The sequence below is a fragment of the Battus philenor genome, unplaced genomic scaffold (genome assembly GCF_028537555.1).
Source record: "Battus philenor isolate CCGP_79_NKW_IND1 unplaced genomic scaffold, ilBatPhil1.0.hap1 SCAF_13, whole genome shotgun sequence".
Taxonomy (NCBI): Eukaryota; Metazoa; Arthropoda; class Insecta; order Lepidoptera; family Papilionidae; genus Battus; species Battus philenor.
In genome coordinates this window covers 13,195,532-13,221,546 of record NW_027181675.1, presented here as the reverse complement: position 1 = coordinate 13,221,546, position 26,015 = coordinate 13,195,532, and the positions used below count along the sequence as shown (strand labels likewise).

Sequence of the window (26,015 nt, the reverse complement as noted above, 5' to 3'; positions counted from 1 at the left end):
AGAATGGACCAGCAAGCATAGCATAGGATGTCCACCCACAATGTGGATAGAGGTTATTTTAAAGATATCGCAAGGTGTTGCATACAAACTGCTTTTAGTAAGTCCTATTAAAAATCTAGGTAGTGTAGTGAGGTAGGCAAACATCTCTCAGTGGACCTCCTCCAGCTTAAATGATGATAATACCAATAGTTATATATACAAGCACATACAAGTATGAAAGTGAGTTGACAACTGATATGTCATTCAAAGAGGAAACTCATATTGAAACAGCATATGTATTAAAAATCTTCAAATTTATTACTTCTAACATACAAAAAGTCTGTATGCCCAAGTAAATAACAAAATAATATTTTAATTATCAGTGAATATAGTCATATAATAAATAAACAGGTGTGTGATTGATAAACTATAACATTTTACTATCTGCTATATTTTTTACTCTATTGATAATTGTTTCAACTTCTGCCATTGCACCAACTCCAGTATCTCCACATATGAGAAGCTTCTTGATTGGTGCAATTTCTTCATGGCCCCAATCCTTTAATGTCTGTATGTGCTTTGAAGTGATTGGATGCTGCCACATCCTAGTGTTCATGGCAGGACAGAACAACAGCGGCTTGTTCATATCCCATGCCCGAGTTGTACAGGTGAGAAGATTGTCGCATATTCCCTGAAAATAATTAACAAAAATCATAGGGTTAGACTGTATACATTTTTATTATATATAGATATAAAAAAATATAAGTGAAAAACATATGTTTAAAATTTTGAATTTATTTTATGAAAGAAGGACATAATTTATATTCATTAATTTTACCTGCGCCATTTTAGCCAAAGTGTTGGCATCTAACGGTGCAATTACCATCATATCAGCCCATTTTCCGAGGTCAATGTGAACCACAGGATCACCCCTCCCTTTCCACGTCTTCCATTCTGTTTCGTCGTCGTAAATAATTATTCCTGGAGGTAGCTCTGACTTATTGAAGAAATGTTTCGCATGCTCTGTTACTACAGTAGAAATCTAATCACATAATTGAAAACATTTTATTTCGAGAAATAAAAACCGTTTAGCTTAAAAATACATGTAAACATAACCTCAAAAATATACGGTTGTTTTCCATTTAGTTCTAGTAAAGAATTCAACATAATTGGCAGTTTCAATGCAGCGACGCTTCCAGTGGCAGCTACGAGAAGTTTAAATTTCCTTTTTTCCATATTCATTTTATAAAAATAAAATTGCGAGATTAGCGTTAACTTTTTGTTGACAATTTGTATGCTCGTCCAAAAACTGTTCAGGGTGCTTTGAAAATTAAAAGTCATCAATTATAATATAATTAAAACATTAATGTTTAATTAGAGCTTAAAACTGTCATTATTAACAAACTATTCATATCAAGTATAAATAACAAGACTAAGAAGCTCATAATCCTTTCAACATATTCCTACATAGAATATGTTTCAGAACTAACGTTGACTTAGCCTTTTTGTTGTATGACAACACTTTCTTTACTGTCAATGGTACACTAGCTCTTTCAGTAAAAATAAACTATTAAACACTTAAATTGTCAGTTGAACATGGACCGTGGTGCTGATAGGAGTGATGTTCGATAAAGATATATTTACTTTAAATTACGATAATAATACTTTTAATTGTTTATTAATATGTTATAACTTATAAATTATCTGTGTCGATTGATAAAGTGTGATTAGAAATGTAAATTAGTTTCGTGCAGTGACAAGATTTTATTCGCTATGGATGGAAATTCAAAATATTACGAGGGCTGTGGGCAGGAAGGGCCTATTCGTTGCATATTTCTGTGTGAATTTCATCCCACGGCAGGTCCCAAGATAACTTGCCAAGTACCGGAAAACTATATTTCTAAAGATATTTTTGACACCGTTAGCCATTATATTATACCAAAAGTTCAATTACAGAGATGCACTTTGACTGTGTGAGTAATTTACAATATTAATATCGATATATATGTTTATAATACATTTTTAATGATATTTACAATTTCCAAGCCCGAGTTCTCTTATCAAATAATGTTATCGCACGCCGAATTGTTTACAAACATGGTTGAATTATTCTGACAACCACAATAAATTTATCTAATTCGATTATGATTTTCCTTAAAGTTGTATTTCATTAATTAATTTTTGATTTACTTTTGTGAAAATTTGAGCCAATGTTATTATTAATAATTTCGATATAAAAATATTTTTTGTTTTTTAACCAGAACCCTTCTTGGCTCCAAAATACTTGGGTTTCCTGTGAGGATAGACAACAAAAAGTATGCCAGAAATGCATTTTACTTCAATCTTTGCTTTGTATGTGATGCGTGGGCAAGAACTGTACACCTTGAACCCCTGGTTAAGAAACTAACTGAATACTTGGTATGTATTGCTGATGAATATCAAGAATATGATATATCTTTCATCATCATAATCATTTCAGCCATAAGATGTCCACCACTGGATATAGGCCTTGCCCATGGATTTCCAATACACCTGAATTGGACCAATTCAATTTAATATTTTTATTGTATTTATGTTTATCACTACATGGTAAAATTGAGTCACCCCAAATAAAAATAAGTATATCACATGTTGTTGCATGTGCAGCCACATTTAAATCACCAAGGTGCTGGACAAATTTATGATTATGTTCATCTATGTATAGAATGCCTTATAGCAAACTTTATGTATAAAAATCATGATTTTGTCATAATTTGGTGGCCTATGTGCAAAAAAAATTAAACCAAATATAATTGCAGGAATGGATTGTTGTTTATTTTTAATTTAACTTGAGTATTGTAAAAGAAAAAAATATGCAAGTTTCATCCAAATTAATGCTGGATGCAGACTTACAATTGGTCACATTGGAAATCTATAGAGAGGGCCAATGTCCAGCGGCATATTGTGATTAAAATGATGATGATTTACATCAAGATGATAATGATTTTTAAAATAAGTTAAGACTTGTATTTTACAAATGTAATAAAATCTTTATCAAATTATATTTCTTTACAAATGAGCATGATATAATTAACAGTATTTTAATGCCAAATATGAGTATAAATATGAATACAAATATGAATAGAAAAATGAATAAACAAACAACAAAAAATCTACCTCATTTATTCTTTTGTTTGTATGTAAATTTTCTGTAGTCTAAGGTTTATCACTAACGACTAATAATTAAATAGTTTTAATGACTCAGGTGTAAATGAAAATTATGTTCAGTTTTAAATTTTAGCTGTCCATGGAGCTGGAGACGGAGTGGTTATCGAAGCAGTCTATGTCAGGCGATGCAAAGGACCTTGGATGCTTGATGAGGCAGGTCATGACGGATATAAACAGCAGGAGAATGTGTACTTTGACAGGTAAATGTTTCTATTTGGGTCTTTTTGTTAGCAATCTTATATATCAGGGGTACCAAACGGCGGCTCGCGAGCCACGTGCGGCTCTGAACGATTATTTTTGGCTCCGATTGATTGTCGAATTATTTAAATTTGTATAACCTATGTCAGCTCCTGGGAAATAGAAGCAAATTACTGGTGTAAATAAATATTATAATTCCACCATAATATTAGCGAAATGCAAACACTGATCATAATTAGTTAACCAGTACTTAAGTATTATTATGTGTGCTGGCATATACGTGTGCTATATTCTAACTTCAATACACCAATACCTCACTTTGCGTCGTGGTTACGTTCCAAAGAAACACGACGCACGTTGAAACGCCGCAAAGTGAATTAAGATTTTCTATAGCAAACCATGTAAAGATCGAAGATAGGTTCCAGGGTTACGAAAATACAACTTTTTTAAAAGAAAATTGAACAAAGTAAACATTTAAAAAACAAAAATTATATAACTCGCAATAAATAAATTGGAAAAATAAAAACCTTTTTGTTTGTAAACAGAAACAACACTTTAAAATTTATATAAATTTATTATTAAAAAACTCTATTAAAAAAAAGCACAACGCACTACATTACAACACACTACGTAATTGAAACTGAACTCCAAAATTACCAAAACAAAGTGAAAATAAAACTGTATTAAAATTGCGTTGATTTTTAGTTAGAAAGGGAATTTCCGAATTAGAAACAAAAGTGTTGCCATCTTTTAGAAAAAAAAGAAGATAAAAAAATATTAAAGAGTCGAACCCAAAACAACGCAACCTCGAAAATCTATCGAAGTACAGAGAAAATTAGTACTAATTAAGCAGCGACGCCACTTTGAAAAAAACGCAAAACGTAACGACGCAAAGCGAGGTATTGGTGTACACATATTTTGTACTTTTGTTCAAATATTTTCAATAAATATGATTTAAAAAAAAAAACATTATTTTGCTTGTTTTGAATGCGTATTCAATTGCGGCACGCAAAAAAATTTTAAATTCCGAATAATGGCTCGCACTATTCTAGCTTCGCCATCCCTGATATATAGGTTTATGTTTTGGTTCATAATCCCGTATTACATGATTACTTGTCGGCTCAAATTACTTCTACACTCATACATATGTATCATTTTAAAGAACTACCCTCCTGGGTTCGCTTGTATCATCAAGGGTTTAGGATTTCTCGAGGTGTTGAGTTGGATAGACTAAAAACCCATCGCGAAATGAGGCAGTCCGCTAAGAAAAGGTTATACAGTTGCGGATAGTGGGTAGAAAAAGAGACTTGATACCATATATAGATATGCATTTTTACCTAAAGTTATTACACTGAGAAATTATATTCATGATCATTTTAGCTGTACACGGCTGAATGTGGCTTCCTCCATAGATTCTTAATAAGTTACCTGCATCCAGCGTCTTCTGAAGACTTTAAAAAAGTCATCTGTCTACCTCGTGAACGTCCTGCGTTGCACTTGCCGGACTATCTCCAGTTTTAAGGCACTAACAGCAACTGTTTTATGTGGCCTGTCCAATGCCTATATTTAAACTAGCCAGAATACTGAACTATATCGGTTACTTCCATTCATCTACGGATCTTCTCATTCCTAATTCAATCTAGCATACAAATGTCTAAGTGGCGCCATCTAATTCAATTACGTTCATGCAAACCGTCATATCAACCTTAGGTACACGTGTATGCAAATATATGACCTCGTATATTAATACAGTAAGAACAATCTATAGTAAATCTAACACTGTAAAATTATATCAATGTTGCCATATTCTAAAATACGAAAATTTGTTTAGATTTAATAAATAAAATTGCCGTAGATTAAATAAGATATTAATTTTCAAAAATATATTTATCGATTGTCTGTGGTTACCAACATTTTTTGCGATGTTAATTTAATAAATATTTATTTTTAATCGACTCATTAAATCGGTTTCGTCCGTAAGATAAATAATATTTAATCATTATATACTATTTAAGTAATTAAATCTTTAAATGTATAGAAATTGATATATAGTCATCGATTAAGACGAGTTTCGTCACGGGCTTTGCTCGTAGTTTGGCTTCGAGACCGTGTCAAAATTGAGGAGATCACCAGAACAACCAAGGTCATCGATGTATCTCGTATTCTGGTCGAATTGGTCGTCTCAAGTGGCAGTGGGCGTGGCACATTACTCGTGCAACCAATGACCACTAGAGCCAAAAAGTTCTTCAGTGGCTGACCACAAGCCGGTAGACGTTGCGTAGGCAGGCCCTCACTAGTTGGACCGTCGACTTAGTTGTGATCGCGGCAAGTGGCTTGATTCAAGCCACAATACCGGTCATCGTGGCTACTTTTAATATATATATATATATATATATATATATATATATATATATATATATATTTATACTTAAAATAGCCTTGCAGTGGAAGTCTATGGACTTAAAAGAAGATTAAGACTCCTCCAACTAAGTTTGAAGTAATTGGTCTACGTTATTTATCGATATGAGTCCAAAGTACTCTGTTATATCAACATAACTCTATGAAAATAGGTAGTAAAACCTAAAGCTTTCTCTACCTATTTTCCTGTTTAAAAACAGGCGAATGTTTAGCATATTTGCTGACAAATGACAACACATTTACTTCTTTAAAGCATTAAGATATAATTCCGATCAACTTGTATAAGGTGCTCAGTTTAAAAAATGTGTCATTAATTTATTTTTGTGTCGGAATGTGGCAGGAAGCGTAAAGCCTGTAGGGACGGATAGTAAACAATGATTAATTTTAATACGTAGTAATCTGAATTTTGATAACGCTTGTTCTTACTAAGTAAGAAAAGGACCAATATTTAGCCACTTCCGCACATGCAGTGGTAGTCATGCTTAGTGCCAAACACAGAGTGACAGTTGGCACTAAGCGGTGTAACATAACTCCTGAAGATGCCCCGTGGTGGGGTGAAACACGTGTTGAGTAATTTTGCGGTGGCGGTTATGTGATTCGCATTGTTTGCCGCATACGCATTTATCAGCGGGCTGGCGGGCGGTGCATTTTAATGCATGACTACCACTGCATGTGCGGAAGTGGCTAAATATTGGTCCTTTTCTTACTTAGGATGGACTTCCGCGAGGTAACGCCTGATTCCATTAAATGTTCTTACTATGTCATGTTGTAATGTTTATTACGTTATTGTTTATTTCTGAAACTACTTTTTTATATATGGTGTACCAAACTATTCCGTACCGTACCGTATATAATAAGACCAATAACCCTGTCATTCATCAAGCCGCGTCTTTTGATGCTGTCTATACCTATGTACTTATTCTCGATCTAACCTTAGAGCATTTGACCTCATTGAACCTATTATTTATAATTATATAGCAAATGAATCGTACTGGCCGAATGTGTGAAGTTACAATCCTTTAAAAAAGTATTAAAAACAAATCTGACAGTCTTAAAAATGGCAATTTTGACATATGGTTAACATGTCATTTATTTTGCGACGTCATTTTTATTCGCTTTATGATTGACGAATGTATGACTATTATTCTATAGATCAAGTTAGTATGTTATTATATATTTCGATACTTAACCCTTCCGTTGCGAAGGAAGAGGAGAATTAAACATTTAATGGAATCAGGCGTTACCTCGCGGAAGTCAATCCTAAGTAAGAAAAGGACAAATATTTAGCCACTTCCGCACATGCAGTGGTAGTCGTGGAATAAAGTGTACCGCCCGCCAGCCTGCTGATAAATGCGTATGCGGCAAACAATGCGAATCACACAACCGCCACCGCCAAATTACTCAACACTTGTTTCACCCCTCCACGGGGCATCTTCAGGAGTTATGTTACACCGATTAGTGCCAAACACAGAGTCATCTCTGTGCATGTGCGGAAGTGGTTAAATATTTGTCCTTTTCTTACTGAGAATAATACAATAATAATAACTCAGTGTTTGCTGTAGTATGTGGAATTGAACTACCACCCGTGCATGTATTTGTACCTCTATCAAACCAAATGCAATGACAAAAGTCATATTACTGACGGAGACCGAATGCAAATGGGCGTTCGAATTTTGAAACCGAACGCGTAACGCGGTTTAAAAAAAAATTGTGGCTGTAGTGGCCAGCAAACCCGAAGTTAATTATATTTAGATTACAATATATTTTTTATTGTAATATATATTTATTGGATTTTATTCCTCTTCTCTTGGTAGCTGTAAAAGTCGGCTATGTGACAAATATACCAGGATGACTGGCATTAGCATATTCGTGGCTTCGCCAAGCACGGTTAGAATTGGCAACCGTCCTCCTTTATGAGGATTAAAAAAAAACCGGGGAACCTTTGCAGGGCGCCTATGTTCAACTGTCTTACAACTGGAAGTAAAATAATTATATTTTATAATTATCCTTAAGGAATATAAAAACGAATACGTTAACTAAAAAATCATCGTTTTCTATACCATTTATTATTGAATCTAAAAATTCCCTTAATAATTATCTATGACAATGAGTCACAAAATAACTACCACAGCTTAAAAATACTTAGTAATTTTAATCCTCAATTACTAATTGTCGGTAAATCTAAAAGTGGCCACTAACAGTCAACGATTCCTAACCAATCTTGACATACTTTGTAATGAAAATAAATAACAATACAAACCCACAACTTGTACGGCGAGTATGGTAACCAATTGTTTTTAGCACGACAATAGAGCGTCCCATACTTTGCATAATTTATGATCGAACGCGACCCATTGATCAACTTGATTAATAGCCACGTACAGTATTTGGTTTCAAATTATGTTAACATGTTTAAAAATACGATTTTGTTATAGAGACACGATAACACGACTTCTCTACATATTTATGGTATTTTTTATCATAATATGGCAACAAAATATGGGATTACCCAATCAACCAATAGTACGACAAACATTAATCCCTGGTGCTGTCTCGCTCTTTTGCGATCTTTTTTTTTAATTTTACTTTTTGTAAAACTCGGTAGTGAAGCTAGTCATTCGACCGTACACAGTGATAAGAGCTACTAATTATATGAAGTCTAGAGATCTTTAAAACGATCATGTGAATTCGTAAATGGTAAATATAAGAGACTTTATCGCCGGCTGTCCTATACTTAGAAGATTTGAGCTCCTTGATCCCGAGGTTGAGTTAGAGAAAGAGGTAAAGAAGGAAGTATCGCCTGTTACATAGGCGACGACAACCTGCGCTCATTATTCCTAGAATTCTGCAGAAAAGCGGAATAGAAAAAAAAACGGTAAGACTTACAGAAAATAAATTAGAAAATATAAAAACGGCAGAGAGAAAAAGTTCATACGAGTAATAATTTTCGAAAAAAGTGAGATAACAAAAGAAATGTTACTAAATAAAATAAATATAAAGAGTCTGTAATTAAAAATAATCTGTAATAATTAATGTAAAAAAAACTGTAATCTAGGAATGTAGATGAAGGAAGGAAGGAGATGCAAGAAAGAATATCTGCAAGCGAAGAATGACAGATCATGTGAAGCTTAAAAGAAATGAATAAATGGTAATATGTAGTATAAAAATAAAATAAAAACCTGAAGAACTCTTTTTACCCGAAATTGTAACATCCATACCCCACACGAGGCAGCCCCCTGCATGAAAGATCTCCAAAAACAGGGGTCATGGAAAAAACTAATTACATTTGTGAATTCAAAAAACGTAACGTACGTAATGTACGTTACGTTAACATTATTTATCGATCAAATAATAAACAAAACGGTCAACGCTGCCGGAAGTTTCAACCGTGAAATCTAAATTAATAGTCATTTTGTTTTTTATCTGATAAATTTATTGCATACACTATAGCACTGCTATATGTTTTGACGATAAAAATGATTGAACTCTAATAGATACCGTGCTCAATCACGTAATCTTTGTACATGATGAAATAACGAAACATTTAAAACGTATTAATTCATTTGCAATATTATCCACAAAGGATCATTCAAACTGACCATAAGCGAATGTCAGAAGAATCCAAATTGAAAGAAATCTGAATCAGATTGAGCTCTCATATAAGGCATCTTCCAACATGAAAATACAAGGGTTCCAAACACGCCTTGATCTGTGATGAGCCCACAACAATCTCGGACTGGGTTTCTTTGGTCACTTAACAACAATTATATATTTATATTAGATGCTCCCGACTGCTTCGCAAATTTAATGCATGCTCCAAAACCCCTTTTCCGGTAGAATTTAGTAAAAAAGTGACGAAAGGTATATTCCTTCCAAATTTCAAGTCTTTAAGCTTCATTCCAGAAATATCAAGATAAGTCAGTACATAGGTGGATATCTCGTATATATTTGGTGGGTACAGGAAAGTAATGTCTCTTTCTTAAGTTAAATTCACACGACTACATTTTCAACAAGTTTTTATTTTTAATCAATAATATATTCGCCTTCGTTATCAACAACCTTTTGACACCTGGTATATACATTTTCAATGCCAGAGCACTAAAAATCAATCGGATATTCTGTAAAAAATGTCGACAGAAATGACATTACTTTCCTGTCCCCCTATTATATATATATACATTGCCACAATAACAATAAATATTTCTATACATTTATAAAAATATACATAAACCTGGAATCGTTCCAAGTTCAATGAGCGTTCAAAATTCAATATTTAAAAAAATATATGTATTCATGGCCAGTAATAAAAAATCAATGTGACAGATAAAAGAAGAAAAATCAGAGGTCAATGAACCTATTATGAACTATTTGTAAACAAGATTTGAATATCTGAATAGAAATTCAAATTTAAAGCAGAGATAAAATATGCTTCGTCTGTGCTCCGTATGTTGTTTCTAGGTGGGCGATTGACAATAAATTATCGTTTCAAAATGCCCTGTATTGCATTGGTGATAAGGTCTCTGTGAGATTCATGTTATGACCGGTGAATAGATATCGACAGCGCTAAGAGAACATCGACACGTACGAGTATTTATAATCATCCGCTTTCGCCCGTGCGTCTCTTTAATGGCGCGAAACTGAACCGTTTTGGCGGGAAAGTGCCAATTCTATCGTTGATTTAGTTTTTACTCTGTTGCATTGATATCGTGCGAGGTCTCTATAAATAGTCTTGTGTGTTTCTATTTACATAAAGGATCGTTCGGATGTTATTTTTTTTTAAATTTTACATCTACAATTGTAATAATATATTACAGATAATACAAATAAAAGTTTGGTATCGTCTTTTGATTTTTAAACGGTTTTATTTAGTTCAACCCGTACGGAATTTATTTGTTGATTTGGGTCAAAATTAGAAATTGAAATTTAAGCACCTTCCCGTTGTCAGATTGATCTGAAATTTGGTACACACATTTAATTTAGATGACAATACAATATAATAAAATCAATAACATTATAAATCTAAGATGGCCGCCGATATAAAATGGCGGATTACATAATTTTCCTTAACCCCCTCAATACGGGTATCAAATGAAAGGGCTACACTAGTAAAACACGATGATTATGTCAAAATTTAAAATTCAAGATGGACGCCGTTCCAATATGGCGGACTAGGTACATATTTTTCCACAACCACCACAATATGGGTATCAAAAAACCGTTTAACTTAAAAGTTTTTTAAATGTATTTATTTAAAGCGAACTTGATTATTAAAATATTATTTGCAAATCTATACAAATAAATGAAATTGATTTTTTGATGATTGATAGTTTGTAATAAATAACCGCTTTTTATTATATACATATGGATATATATACGGTTTATATATCATTTTTTTTTTAATTTATGTCTGTTTGTTCCGTCTAATCTCTGAAATGGTTGGATTGATTTAGACGTGACTTATATGGGCAGGTAGCTGATGTAATAAGGAGTGAGCTATGTTTCATGTTAATTAAACGAAAAAACTTATGATTATATTTTTTTTGTTAAATTGCGCGGAAAAACTTGCGGGCATATCTATTTAAGAATATAATTAGTAAAAAGTATAAATTCAATTTTCAGTAAATGAAGCGCCGATTTTAGGGAGATATACATTCTTATATATAGACTAGCTGGTCCCGCAAACGTTGTTTTACAAAAAAAAATTGATATTTTAATTTACAAATAAAAAATAAGGGTTGATCGTAGAGGAGTGAAAATTTAGGTTTGTATGTATTTTCGTATGCTGTATCATAATAAAATAAAAAACAAAAAAATTGTATAAAAAATTAAAAATAAAATTTAGGGGTGGACCACCCTTATCACTTAGGGGTATGGAAAATAGATAGTAGCCGATTCTCAGACATACTGAATACGCATGTAAAATTTGGTAAAAATCGGTCAAGCCGTTTCGGAGTAGTTCAAGTTCGAACACCGTGACACGAGAATTTTATATATTAGATATACGTAACCATGTATATCAATACATTTAACTATCACGCCTCTACCATTATTTACATTAATAATTCAGTACGTAATAACAAATGAGCATTCCTCATTATTATCGTTAAATATAGTACATTTGTCGTTCACCGCTGAACTAATGGCATGACCCAACGGGGTATTTGACTCTACGCACACATACAGACACGTATTTATTTATATAAAACACGATTGATACAATGTAATTATATTGTCTGCGACATGCATATTGTTAATGAGTAAACTCGACTGTTGCTAAGGTCAGTGGCCTTGTGGTGAGGCACGGCTTATTATTCATCACCGTCGTCATGTTAGTCCATATACGATTACTGCAAGGTAAATGGCTCATCCAAAGATCGCTTGGTTCCTCCAATGAGGTCCTCCTACCCACATCACGTCTACCTGCACTGATGACTGATCATCAGTTAAAATTCTATATTTTTTTATTCAAAACAGCAATGATTATTTAATGGAATCAGGCGTTACCTTGCGGAAGTCCATCCTAATAACCCGCCTGCTGATAAATGCGTATGCGGCAAACAATGCGAATCACACAACTGCCACCGCCAAATCACTCAACACGTGTTTCACCCCTCCACGGGGCATCTTCAGGAGTTATGTTACACCGATTAGTGCCAAACACAGGCTTGAATCAGCGGGCTGGCGGGCGGAGCATTTTGTTGCACGACTACCACTACATGTGCGGAAGTGGCTAAATACTAGTCCTTTTCTTACTTAGCATTAATTATATCTCTTATCATCTAAATAACCTTCATTTGGATGATAAATGCTATAAATCTGAGAAGATCTGCTGAAACACGCTCAACGGGGCTACAAATGTTTTTAGAATAACATTGTCGTCTTCGCCGTTATAGTTTCAGCCAATACAAGGCCCTCTGCAAGACATAGGTCTCCCCTAAGAATATTTATGGGGGATATATCATTATTGTCACGCTTGGCATAGCACGTTTCTGCACATTCTCTGAGAACTTGTTTTTAAGTGGTGGCAATCCTATATAAATGCGTACAGTGTGAGTTATATAACATTGCGACTGCGACTTACGATGGTAAGTTCTGGTCCTCCACTGCTATTCTACTACTGCGAAATATAATATAAAATTATATATTTAATTAACATTGAAGTAATCTGAAGGCAAATAAATTATTCACAAGTTGAGGCGTATAGAATCAAAAGCAGCTAAATCTATGCTGTGACAAGTTTAACTTGATCCGGTAATCCTCGTCTTAGCTGCCTGAACCTCCATGGGAGTGTCAAATGTAGGTTCCGAAACATAATGCTTTAGTTTTTAGTACAGTTCACGGACCCTTCTTCTCCGTGAACTTATATCCGATGAAGCTGTAAAAGCCCAAGGGCTGTGATATAAAATACTGTGATTTAATACTGTGATATAAAATAATTAAAGAATTTAAGTAATAAAAATGTGATATAAAATAACACTGTAACTATGAAAATGTAAAAAGAAAAGAGGAATGAATGAAAGGTGATACAAAGCAAAAGGGAAAGACAGCAGAATTGTGGCATGAAAGAATAGATCGAAAGACAATGTGAAGTATGAAAGAAGAGAAAGTAAATAATAAAAAAATATGTGAATAATTAAATTTGCCCGTAAAGTCCCTGTCCCACAAAAGATAGGGGGTACGAGAGGCCCCCAATAGCGGGGGCCATTAAGAAAAAAAAAGGCCTAGCAGCATTAACTTCGAAACAATCGAATGAATATACACACTTCTTATTCGGACTCGTGTTATACCTCAAGAATTACGGGTCCTGGGAAGAATCCCACTATGTTGCGTCCCTGACGATGCCGTAATTATGCCCCTACAAGTTTTAATTACATTGGAGTTAAGAGATCCAGAAGCGAGGGTGATGAGTGAGACTTCCGATATTTTGTTTTGTTCGATTTATTTATTTATTTTGTTGGAGATGAACAATAACAAAAGGCTGTAAGAAATTACAAACATAGAAATATAAAATTAGTTACAATTGTTACCTTAAAACTATCTCACTAAGAACATTTAATGAATCAAAGTCAAACAATAATAAAACAGAACAAAAATATTACCAAACAGGGATCAATAATCCAGCGTATTCTGCAGAACAGAACATTGCTCATGTATTTCGTTATCTGTTAACAAGGAAATGATAAAGAATAGGAAAGTAAATATTTACTATCATTTCAAGTTACTACTAGTAAGTCACTACTTGCTCTATGATTCAATTTCGGTTTGACGTTGATTTATGGGTCAAACCTGTATGAACAATAGCGATCAAGTCTTCATAACTTCATGTGTGTGTAATTGTTTCCCGGATGGATATCTATTAGAGGGACCGGAAAGTAATGTAACTTTCTTAAGTTAAATTCACACGACTGCACTTTTAACAAGTTTTTATTTCTAACCAACAATATATTCACCTCAGTTACCAACCTTTTGCCATATATACAATGCCGGAGCGGTCAAAATCGATCGGTTTTTCTGTAAAATATATCGACAGAAATATATGATATTACTTTATATTTATATATAAATGACATTACTTTCCGGTCCTCCTAATATATTAATACTAGCTGATCCCGCAAACGTTGTTTTGCAAAAAAAATTTAAGTTTTTAATTAACAAATAAAAAATAAGGGTTAATCGTAGAGGGGTGAAAATTTAGGGTTGTATGTATTTGGGTATGCTATATCATAATAAAATAAAAACCAAAAAATTTGTTTAAAAAAAATTAGAGGTGGACCACCCTTATCACTTAGGAGTATGGAAAATAGATAGTAGCCGATTCTCATACCTACTGAATACGCATATAAAATTTGGTAAAAATCAGTCGAGCCGTTTCAGAGGAGTTCAAGTTCGAACACCGTGACACGAGAATTTTATATATTAGATATCGTATATGTTATTATGGTTATGGTAGGGAATATTCCGATCACTGGTAATAATAAAGTCACAGATTGCGCTTATTTAAATATATATTATTATGCTGTCATTGTGTAAGTGCGTTAAATTTAATACCCGCTTTATCACTTGTTGTGCGAGGGACGTTCGGAAACGTGCACGTTGCGCAACACACGCTGCCAACATGCCTAGCCCCATTAGTGATGTGCTTTGATATGGAAATTATTTATCGATAAAATATAATTAAATTGAATCATACATTATTTAAAAATTTCGATACTTTTATAAAGTATAAGGCAACCATTCTGAACTTCAATAAGCGGTATTTAAGATAATCCACAGGGCTAGTATGGTGTTGTTCTTCTATCAGGCTTAGGAGAAATTGTAAAGTTGACATTTGAAACAAGTATCAAGAATAATAAAGTCAGAGCGATATGATTTGGCAATAGTGTCTTGTCAAATTTCTGCGGTCCGGTTTCTGCAACCAAGCGACATTGTACTCATTTTGTGTCGGGGGTAATGAAGTGTATATACGTGGGTGGATTGAAAAGTACTCGGCCTAACACAGATCCATTCAATTCTAAAAATTAAATATACGCACATTATTTAGTTCAGTTCAGACTAGTTCATTGTGTGAAGTTCGAAACGTGTGCGATAATTAGTTGTGATTTTATAAATTTATTAACAAAGTAATCGGACATATTTTCCGCGAATGGAGCAAATCGAGCAGCGTGCCGTCATTAAGTACCTCCATAAGAAGGGGCTATCATCAAAAGCCATCCATGATGACATGGTCAGTACATTAGGCGATTGTGCTCTGTCATATTCATCCGTCAAAAAATGGATAGCAGAATTTAAGCGTGGTAGAGAGAGTGTGAAAGATGAACCCCGCTCTGGAAGGCCTTCGACGTCAACTACTGACGAAAATATTTAAAAAAGTACTTGATTTAATAATGGGAGACCGCAGATTAAAAATTAGAGAGATAGCAGAGGTTATAGGCATCTCTTATGAACGAACTCAAAACATCATTGTCAACGAGTTGGGTTTCCACAAGGTGTCTGCGAGGTGGGTTCCGCGACTGCTTTCAGTTGAACAAAAAAGGACGCGATTGACTATTTCGCGCGACTGTTTGGAGTTATTTGAAGCCGACGCAGATGATTTTTTGAATCGTTTTGTTACTATGGACGAAACATGGGTTCATTACTATACACCGGAAACAAAACAACAATCAAAACAGTGGAGAAGACCTGGTTCACCACCCCCTAAAAAGGCTAAGTCGATTTTGTCGGCAAATAAGGTGATGGCTTCAGTATTCTGGGACTCGAAAGGTGTGATTATGATTGATTATCTTGAAAGGGGTCAGACTATAAATTCTGATTACTACTGCACCTTACTACGTCGTTTACAAGAGGAAATTAAAGAAAAACGTCGAGGAATGCTCAGAATAAAAGTCCTGTTTCATCAAGATAACGCCCGTGTTCACACGTCAGTACAGTCAATGGCTGAAATTCACAACTGTGGCTTTGAACTGTAACCGCATCCGCCATATTCACCTGATCTGGCACCATCAGACTTCTTTCTGTTCCCTAACCTAAAAAAGCACTTGGGAGATCAAAGATTTTCGACAAACGACGAGGTCAAAGCAGTAGACGCATATTTTGACTCTAAGGAAGAATCATTTTTTTTCAACGGTCTAAATGCTTGGAAGGGGAGGTGGCAAAAGTGTATTGAACTTGATGGTGATTATGTAGAAAAATAAAAATATAACTGATTTAGTATGTGTTTATTTTCTTGGTTAGGCCGAGTACTTTTCAATCCACCCTCGTATGTATTTAAAAATTTATATTGGAACCTAATTAAAAATAACCTAACTTTTACTCGTCTAATACACCTAATTACAAAGGAATTCGTCCATTTCATATTTAAATCTAAAATGTGTTTAAGTAAGCGGCATTTTACACGCACTTTTAAATCTTTCAAAAATATCTTATAAGTAGTAAGCTACCGTCGTCTCGGAATGTTAAACAGCTGAGTAGAACCGACAAGAAAATCGATATTTGCGCTTTTAAAATGAAATTTAATAATTTTTTATGTGTACATTATAACCTCAATCGTGCAAATGTGTCAACAAAGTTCCAAATATTTCGGTCTATTAACAACTCTTGAATGCTATTAAAATTGTATTAATTAATACACCTATATATTTAAACCATAATATAAATATATAAACCATAATCTTTGATCTCTGTTTAGTAATGTTTGTACTTGTTTTGCCATTGTTAGACTATAAATCATTAAATGTTCTCAGTAAGATAGTTATAAGGTAACAATTGTAACTAATTTTATATTTCTAAGCTTCTAAGTTTGTACTTTATTACTGCCTTTTGTTACTGTTTATCTCCAATAAAGTAAATAAATAAATGAACTTGAAGACGAAGTAAAGGAAGGTCCAAGATATCGTGAAACAACTTTGAAATATAATATTTTTTTTTATCGATACGAGAACAATTATTTGTTGCCCATCACTAGTCGATAGATATTTAAGCGCTAACGAATGAAATAAAATTATCTATAGCACTGATATCCCGGTGTCAAGTTATCTTCGCTGACGAGAATAGCTCCGGTGCATACTAATTGAATGTATAAATTGCGCGGTGGAGATTTTGCTAATAATTATATAAGAACATAAAGGCATCTTCACAACGACTTTATAAGGCGCTGTCACACGTGCAAGTTGTGTGCAAGACGAACTGTCTTGTGCAATAAGCAGTATCTTTAATGAAATATATTTATACTAGCTGACCCGGCAATCATCGTTTTGCTATTCTAGTAAAAATAACTAAGTAATTGTCGGTGTAATTAACTTATCTAGTATTGAAATTATTTTAATATTATGTTTTTAAATAAAGACTTTGTCCACCCATGATAGAAGTTGAGACGAGAGGCTGCAAAAACGGGGCTATAAAAAGTAATGAAAAAATCTAACTTATCTTTCTAGAGTACTGTTGGAGCATAATCGGAACAATAATAAAAAGGTATAAAACGTAAGTCGACGTAAGAAGAGAAATAGATATGTTGAACAAACTTAAATACCCAAATAAAAATTGTTATATGGAAACGTGTAATAGTAAAGGATAAAAAAATAATTAACATAAAGTTATATGAATTTTAGTAAATATAAAAATTGCAAAATAAAAATAAAAATCGAAAATTTAGAATTGTTACGCGAAGGATGAGAGGTGATGTATGAAAGGTAACAAGTTACGCAAAGGAATGGGATAAAATCAAAAGGACAGCGGGAGAATGAATGAAAAATCTTAATGAGGAAACAAAATTTTGTGAAAATATGTAGTTAATAATGTCCTTGCTTACACATGGTATGGGAGCACGAGAAGTGTCCAAAAATTGGAGATATTAAAAAAACTAACTTATCATTAGTATTTACTTATTTAAGATTATGTTATCGTTATCACTTCAGTCGTTTTTCATTGCTTGACATGGACCTCTTCCATAGATTCCCAATAGGTGAATCCAACGGTGAAGAAAATTGTCTGTTCACCGTAGGTAGACGACGTACGTTGCGATTGAAGGTCCTTGGTCTCCGCTCCAAAACCTTATGGTCCCAGCGGCCAATCGTCCTGCGCGTTGTGGTCTGCCCACTGCTACTTCTGCTTGCCGTTCAGCTGGGCTACGTTACTCTCATTCTTCTTCAGATCTTGTTATTCTAGCCGAGGATAATTATTTCCATTGGTTGTTAATCGACTGTGAATGTCGCAAGAATAAATCATAGGACATAACTATAGCTTCAATAACAACTTTTAAAGTAATGTCATTCTTGCTTGGCAGTTGGCACGACCACCACTCACCTGACGGTCGTGAGGGTCAACAGCGACCCCATGCCGGTGAAGGATCACCAGGTCCCCGTGTTCCTCTACAGCAGGCAGTCCTTCGTGGCCGATCAGTGGGACTTGACTACAAACCAGGTGAGCTAACGTTATTTAAGACTACAGGTAGTTAAAATTAAGATTTAACTAAATACACTATTATGCTATAAAATTCATTATTATTAGATATCGGATTTTTTTCGTTCATCAATAGTGTGAAGAATGTACGTTAATTACAGTTTGTTAGAAATAGATCAGATTCCAAAAACGTCTAGACTAGATATTAAAGACCTTAAGAGGTCGAAATAGGTTTTTCAAGGGTCAACTGATTTTGTTGGTCTCGAAGTCAAAAAATTGACCTTAATTAATTAACACAAATTCTTATTTCAAACTTAAAACAACTCAAGACATTTTTATTGTTTTAAGAGTAATATATTATCTGAATACAAATGAAAACACTTTTATTTTAACCTATCTTTGTATGTGCATAGAATTTTCAAGTTAAACTAGTCGCTACCAATCCTGTGAAATAATAATACATGGCAGCCCGAGGGAGTTCCGATTTTTACTGAAAAGAGGTCTCTGGTAGGCGCCCTTTGCGTCCAGTCGCAGTATTAGCAAATGCTACTTGGGCAGCTATGAAAGTCGTGTATCGAAAATTGGTCAATACAAAGTATCATATATATATATATATATATTGGCTCATACCGAAAATAGCTCGTCCCTCGTATGAAAACGTATTTTCAGTAAAGTAATGAGATAGATAACATATCGTCAATAGATATTTAGATTCATTAATTATCTTTTCATATTTTTCACGTGTATAGTGCGTGTCTCTATTCGTCTGAATCGGCCGTAAAATATAAAAAAATTAATCGATTAAGAAAATCGATATACTTATATGAAATCTGTGTTTGCTAAGAGGCTACTTATGCTATGAAAACGTATTATTTTTTATTTCGTAATAAACTGAATAAATTTTGAAATATATAAGATATCATCATTATATCAGTCGATAGACGCCCGTTGCAAGGCAATAATTCCAACCTAAAAATCGTTACGATCACCTAATCTTGGACTGACATCCAGTTGCTTTACCTTCACACTATCGTCAGTCCACCTAGTGGAAGGCTGTGACCGTGTCTACCGGTTTGTCGTCGTCACTTTTCTGTCTCAACCGTCATCAGTTGCATGGGTGATGTACCACTCCCACTGCTACTTCAGGCTTAAAAATTCTCCGAGCTTCGTCGGTGACCTAGGGTCTTTTGGTTTCTTTATTTTTAATACGATCTCGCAGCGAAACTCCAAGTCTCTTTTATAAGGCCCGTCGTAAGCGACCACGTTTCGGATTCTTAAGTAATCTGCAATACACACTGATCAAAGACCGTCGACTTTAGACTTTGCGGTATTTTGGACGAGGAGATATGTCTGAGCTTCCCAAATGCTCTCCATCTGAGTTTTTTTTATTGTTTTTTATGGCCCCCGCTATTGGGGGCGTCTCGTACCCCTATCTTTGGTGGGACAGGGACTTTACGGGCAATTTATTTTTTCACATAATTATTTATTATTTCCATTCTCTCCTTTCGTTCTTCACATATTCTTTCATGCCACATTTCTGCTATCTTTCCCTTTTACTCTGTGACCTTTCATTCCTCCCTCATTACATGTTACATTTTATCTTTATTTCTTTTCGTTTACATTTTTATCACATCTTGTATCACATTTTGAGTTACATTTTATCACATTTTTCTTATTGCCTATTTAAAATTTTTCTTATTTTCTTTAATTTTTATTTTTTTGTATCACTTTTTTAATTATTTCCTCCATCTGAGTTGGATTCAGCTGGTGATCTCTTTTTTGAAGTAGAAGATGCCAAGCTGAACGAGTTGGACTTTCCAAGCTGGACGTTCTAGGTGGACCCTATTAAGGGGCTTACTCAAGCCATGTTTACTGGCTTGTTGACGCCACTCGGGAACATCTAGATCTCTATTGAAATCAATTGCATGAGTGATATGTTCCACCCTATGCCAATTCGGACGAGCAATTTTTTGCCTTTCGTCCAATTTGGTAAATCCAACTTCGAGACAGAGATTACTTCAAATACAGAGTATATAAAATACCTGTATGTATGAAAATATTTTATTTAGTCGTCTATATGTTTGTTATTATAATTACGTAAATATTTTGTAAATGTATTTTTTCTTCGTGCAAAGGTCCAAGAAAATTATCAATAAAAAAAATACGTCAGTAAAAATAGTGTATCTATAACATACATGCTTATTGGAAATAGGTATAAAAGTTTAAAAAGATTGAAAATATAGTTCAATTGTTTTTCATTAATGTATGACACAGATTATCTAAAAGTCAATGGTTTAAAAAAATACTTCAAAGTTCGTATTACTACATATTAAAAATAATTATTGTTAACTATCAGAGAGGCAGAATTTGCACTGCCAGAATGTACGTAAAACAATGTGATATATTTCGCAGTGTTAACTTTATACAGGCTGGTTTGAAATAAATATAAAAACTTTATAGCTTATACATCCACTCATTAAATCAATAACCGTTCTTACTATATTACTATAACGTTATTTTATATTTCTGATGAAACACTGTATCCAAAAATCGATGGTTTTACCTGTAATGTATACTTGACAGCCGATGGCAATTCGCTCCTTTAAGGCTTTTAACTATGGACCTGTATATTGGATTATAAATATAATTTTACCTCAAAGTCGACTCGTAAATAAGTATATTTATATGAAATTGATGACCCAATTTTTCTATTATTTTTGAAGCCAACGTGTGAACGTCCTGTACAGCCCGTGACAATAAATAAATAACATCTGGTATTTCTTTTGTCTCTGCTACAGCGCACCGAGTGGCGAATTATTTAGATTTCAGTTTCGCAAATAGTAACAAGGCGACATTGCTAGAAGAACACTTGTTACAATAAAACGCAAGTTATATGGCTCCGCTTGTGTACAGTCGCGATATAAATACACATGTATCATGAAGCCGTTAATTGTTATTATTTCACTGCGGTGTATGAGTCGGATCGTAATTAGAATTGGTAGGATATGACAACATTTTGCGTGTAATTATTTGATAAGAAACTTGTACAGTTGTGAAAAAAAATGTTTATGCAATATCGTGATTGCCGCAAGGAAGTACTGGATTATTGGTTATAGGTGTGAAACGCATAAGTGAATGAATTTGTCATTTGTTTTTACACCTATTTCTAATCGCTCTGTATAAAGCATGGATGCACAGACCGCGGTCAAATACTGGTGGCTCGCCGACAGTAAAAATAATATTCTCATACATTCGATAATTATAGAATTCTAATTATTATCAATTCTTTATTGTCTTTAATTACCTATACTTCTGGCGGCCGGCCCGCCATCAGTTCATGGTTTGCCTGAGTGGCCCCTAGTCTTAATAAGTCTGTGCAACCATGGTATAAAGTTATCACTCTGAAATATGTTACATTAGTATATTTTTTAGTATCCGAAAGGTCAATAACCTCCGACATTCCATAGTGTGCAGGGACAGATATTAAACAATAGTTAATTTTAATATTTAGTACTCCGAGTTTTAATAATGCTTTTTCTTTTTTTATTATCATTATGTTATTTTTGATTTTTGGGCAGGTGTATCGCTCATTAAATGAAATACGTTACATTTTTTTAACTTCTGGCGGTACAAAGTCTCCACGGACAGATGGTAAATAATAGTTAATGGAATCAGGCGTTACCTTGCGGAAGTCCATCCTAAGTAAAAAAAGGACCAATATTTAGCCACTTCCGCACATGTAGTGGTAGTCGTGCAACAAATGCACCGCCCGCCAGCCCGTTGATAAATGCGCATGCGGGAAACAATGCGAACTACACAACCGCCACCGTTACACACTCAACACGTGTTTCACCCCTCCACGGGGCATCTTCAGGAGTTATGTTACACCGATTAGTCTACTAGATCAGTCACTATCGCATACTCATTTATCAGCGGGCTGGCGGGCGGTGCATTTGTTGCACGACTACCACTGCATGTGCGGAAGTAGCTAAATATTGGTCCTTTTCTTACCTAGGATGGACTTCCGAAAGGTAACGCCTGATTCCATTAAATAAATATCAGATCAACATACACAACAAGCATATATTGTTCTTTTGTATACATGATACGTATATATTTAGTTGTGAATGTTTTTAATCTAATTACAAAGTTAATAGGTAATAATTATACTTTAAATGACTATTTATTTATATTTTAATTTAATTAATACATACACACGTGAATCGAATGTATCTATTACATTTTAATTGTATGTTAAACGGACGTGGCGAAACTATCTCCGCTTTCCGCGCGTGAACATTTAGTTTTTCATTTTCAGTCACGAAGCTGAAACGTGTTTTCACCAACGTCACATACTATGCCCGCGTCTATTTACGTTCATTCTATCAAATGCAAAACAATTTGTTTATCTGCTTCAATTCTATTTTCTAACTGCTTCGTTGATCTTAGTCTGTACACTGATTGATTTAAGCAAAAACATTTATAAAATACAAGAGTATAATCTTAACCCTTAATAGCCTAGAGTTTCAATTTTGATACCAATCTTTTAAATTGAATGTTCACATTACTATTATTTTTTTTATTGGTTGGCTGTACGTATTTTACTGTTGTATAATATTCTTTCCTAGGAAATTAAAAAAAAATCTATTTTTCCCTTCATCTAGACCTTCAAGCAAACACAGTAATATTAAAAAAAAATCACTTTCGTAAATCAGGCTATTAAGGGTTAAATAAAAATATCTTCTAGAAAACTGATTGTTATAGTACATACATGTTTCGTATCTTTTCTAGTCTCTTCCTGATATACAGGATGATTAGTTATTATAAAAGTCTTAAAATGGTTAAAGTATAACTATCCAAAAATCAATGGCATCAGAAATAATATATAAACTAATGAATAATAAAAAATGATAATAAACTAAGAATAAATCTTTTAAAAACTCGGAGACACAGACTATATATCAAAATTAATTATTGTTTATTATCTGTTTCTGCAGATTTTTTACTGCCAGAAGTAATAGTCCTATCGTATTTCCATATAAAAAATGTAATACATTTCAGACTGATTGATAACTTTATACTTTAGTTTCCTCAGCAAATCAGCTGTACATTCACTCCTTTAAAGTAACAATTTTGAATTATGTTAGAAAATACTAAATTAAAATACGTAAATAAATAGATTATACAAATCTTATAATTAATACAAAGATACCATGGTAGTTTATTCCAAAGGGATACAAGAGATTGGGACAAAATTCAGCCAGGTAGATGATTTAGAACGTTGCAACTAAAGTTCCTTCGTACCCGCGGAGACTGCAAATCAAATGGCATTTGTGACTGTAATAGATTCAGGCGCTACCTCGCGGAAGTCCATCCTAACTAAGAAAGGGACTAATATATAGCTACTTCCGCTATGCAGCAGTAGTTGTGCAATGAATTGCACCGCCCGCCCGCCGCCCACAAGCACTCGGTGTTTGGCACTGGTCGGTATAACATCTCCTGAGGATACCCCGTGGAGGGTTGAAACACGTGTAGAGTAGATTAACGGTGGTAGTTGACTTTCGCATTGTTTACCGCACGCATTTATCAGCGGGCTGACGGGCGGTGTATTTCATTGCACGACTACTGCTGCATTGCGAAAGTAGCTATATATTGGTCCCTTTCTTAATTTTTGATTGTGGCATCAGTGATCATTTAATTAAAAAAAAAGCTATGAAAAAATGTGATTTAAACATGTCCCTAGTTCGTATACACTTAATAATAAAATAAGTCGTGATGCTGCGTGCTTTCTGATATTATTTTTGTTCATAAAAATAGTTTAGAAAGAGTTTCGAGTGTAAAATCCATTTTATAATTTAAGTCGTAGCCCGTCTATTGCACATATGCCTTTCCCAATAGATTTTTAATAGGATGGATTGGAAACGTCTTTATCATCTGTACACCTGGTCGGATACCCAACTCTGGGCTTTTCCGTCTGTGGTATCCAATCCAGAACTTCAAAGTCCAGTAGTCATACATTCTGCGCGCTGTGGTCTACCCATTGGTACTTCAACTTGCCAGACAGCTGGGTTATATCGGCTACTTTTGGTCGTTTACAAATCTCATAGAATTATTTCGTAGAGCAATGCTGATCATAGACCTTGAGACTGGAGGACGAGGAGAAATAAATGTAGAACCGTATAGTTTTGAACTTGAAAGCATGAATTATGTTTTAAATGATTACTATATTAATTTCGAATGCCAGTTTTACGTTCAGTTTTTATTTCCCAATGTTACGGTGTGAGATATGTTTTCTTAGATCATCTTGCATTAGAGTTGTATTGAGTGCTATTACGTATTTTTAGTTACGACATTTTGCCTGTGTTCGCTGGCCTCGTGTTTGTTTGCTTGCCATTGATTTCGTATGTTTTTTTTTGTTTACATCGAAACATGAAGTACACGTGCCATATTTCAAGGTGAAGGTGAACACGCTGTTGTTCATTTAGGACTTCGTATTCCTTAAAAACCTATTCATATAGGGCGCTGTAGTTATTTTTCGCATTTTAAAAAGAAGCAATGTAAAGGCATCTTTACAATCGTTGAGATCAGCCTATTATTGTCTATCTCTTTCACATGCTTATAAAGGTGTGATTGAAAGCGCGCTATATAAATTTATTTCTATTTAGAGGAAGCGTGACATGTTTTGTATTATCTTTTCTATCCCCTTCCTGATATACAGGATGATTGGTTATAATTGTAAAAGTTTTAAAGTGGTTTATGTATAGCTATTCAAAAATGGACGATTTCAGAAATAATATACTAAGAAAATTTGTTCTAAAAATTCGGGGTACTACATAATAAAATAGTTTTTGCTTACTATCTATCCTTCATTTATTCCACTTAATAAATGTATAAATTAACATGTGTTTTTACTTTAAGTTTTTAACACTAAACTTCACTACAGTTAGAAATTTACAGGAAATCAATATCAGGTAAGTAGGGGGTCTACCTAACACGGAAAAATATGGCAAGGGGTCTACGACACAAATAAATTTTGGGGAACTCTGGTGTAGAAGGTTTCAAAGCTTTCTGTTGATTGATATAGTACATTGATCAGTTTAAAGCTTTTATATCTATAATCAATCATCCTGTATAGAATGCTGAACTGACAAATTTAGACTCTTTACCTGATATAGAATGTATAGGGATGTTGTTTTGCTAATAAACTCGTGTTGGAACAAAACAAATGTCACGGTTCAATCACCTTCAGATACGCGCTGGCGCCAGCCCAGCGGCCGGTCTCTGTTCGCGCTAATTACTTAATTAGCACCAGTGACGTT

General features: G+C 34.0%; 2 protein-coding genes across 2 annotated transcripts in view; one reads left to right on the top strand and one right to left on the bottom strand.

The window, feature by feature from the left end:
- Positions 1 to 274: 274 nt before the first annotated feature.
- On the bottom strand, positions 275 to 1,283 carry Ppcdc (phosphopantothenoylcysteine decarboxylase). Its single transcript, XM_068777352.1, has 3 exons — positions 1,096 to 1,283; positions 818 to 1,021; positions 275 to 670 (listed from the first exon to the last, which is right to left on the bottom strand). Exons 1-3 carry the CDS (start codon positions 1,219 to 1,221, stop codon positions 407 to 409), a joined length of 594 nt encoding a protein of 197 aa, XP_068633453.1. The 5' UTR covers positions 1,222 to 1,283; the 3' UTR covers positions 275 to 406.
- Positions 1,284 to 1,582: 299 nt separating this feature from the next.
- The window catches only part of LOC137933399 (GATOR complex protein NPRL2-like), a 50,357-nt gene continuing 25,924 nt past the window's right edge, over positions 1,583 to 26,015 (top strand). Inside the window, exons 1-4 of the mRNA XM_068777347.1 lie at positions 1,583 to 1,952; positions 2,241 to 2,397; positions 3,260 to 3,386; positions 18,581 to 18,717. Coding sequence (XP_068633448.1) covers positions 1,753 to 1,952; positions 2,241 to 2,397; positions 3,260 to 3,386; positions 18,581 to 18,717 — 621 coding nt within the window. The 5' untranslated portion in view covers positions 1,583 to 1,752. The remainder of the gene's footprint in view (positions 1,953 to 2,240; positions 2,398 to 3,259; positions 3,387 to 18,580; positions 18,718 to 26,015) is intronic.

Excerpts from the sequence above, each read along its gene's own strand:
- Ppcdc (XM_068777352.1), bottom strand. The coding sequence starts at position 1,221 with ATGAATATGGAAAAAAGGAAATTTAAACTTCTCGTAGCTGCCACTGGA. Across the intron at positions 1,022-1,095 it reads AACAACCGTATATTTTTGAG|ATTTCTACTGTAGTAACAGA; the intron begins GTTATGTTTACA and ends TTATGTGATTAG. Across the intron at positions 671-817 it reads CTTTGGCTAAAATGGCGCAG|GGAATATGCGACAATCTTCT; the intron begins GTAAAATTAATG and ends AATTATTTTCAG.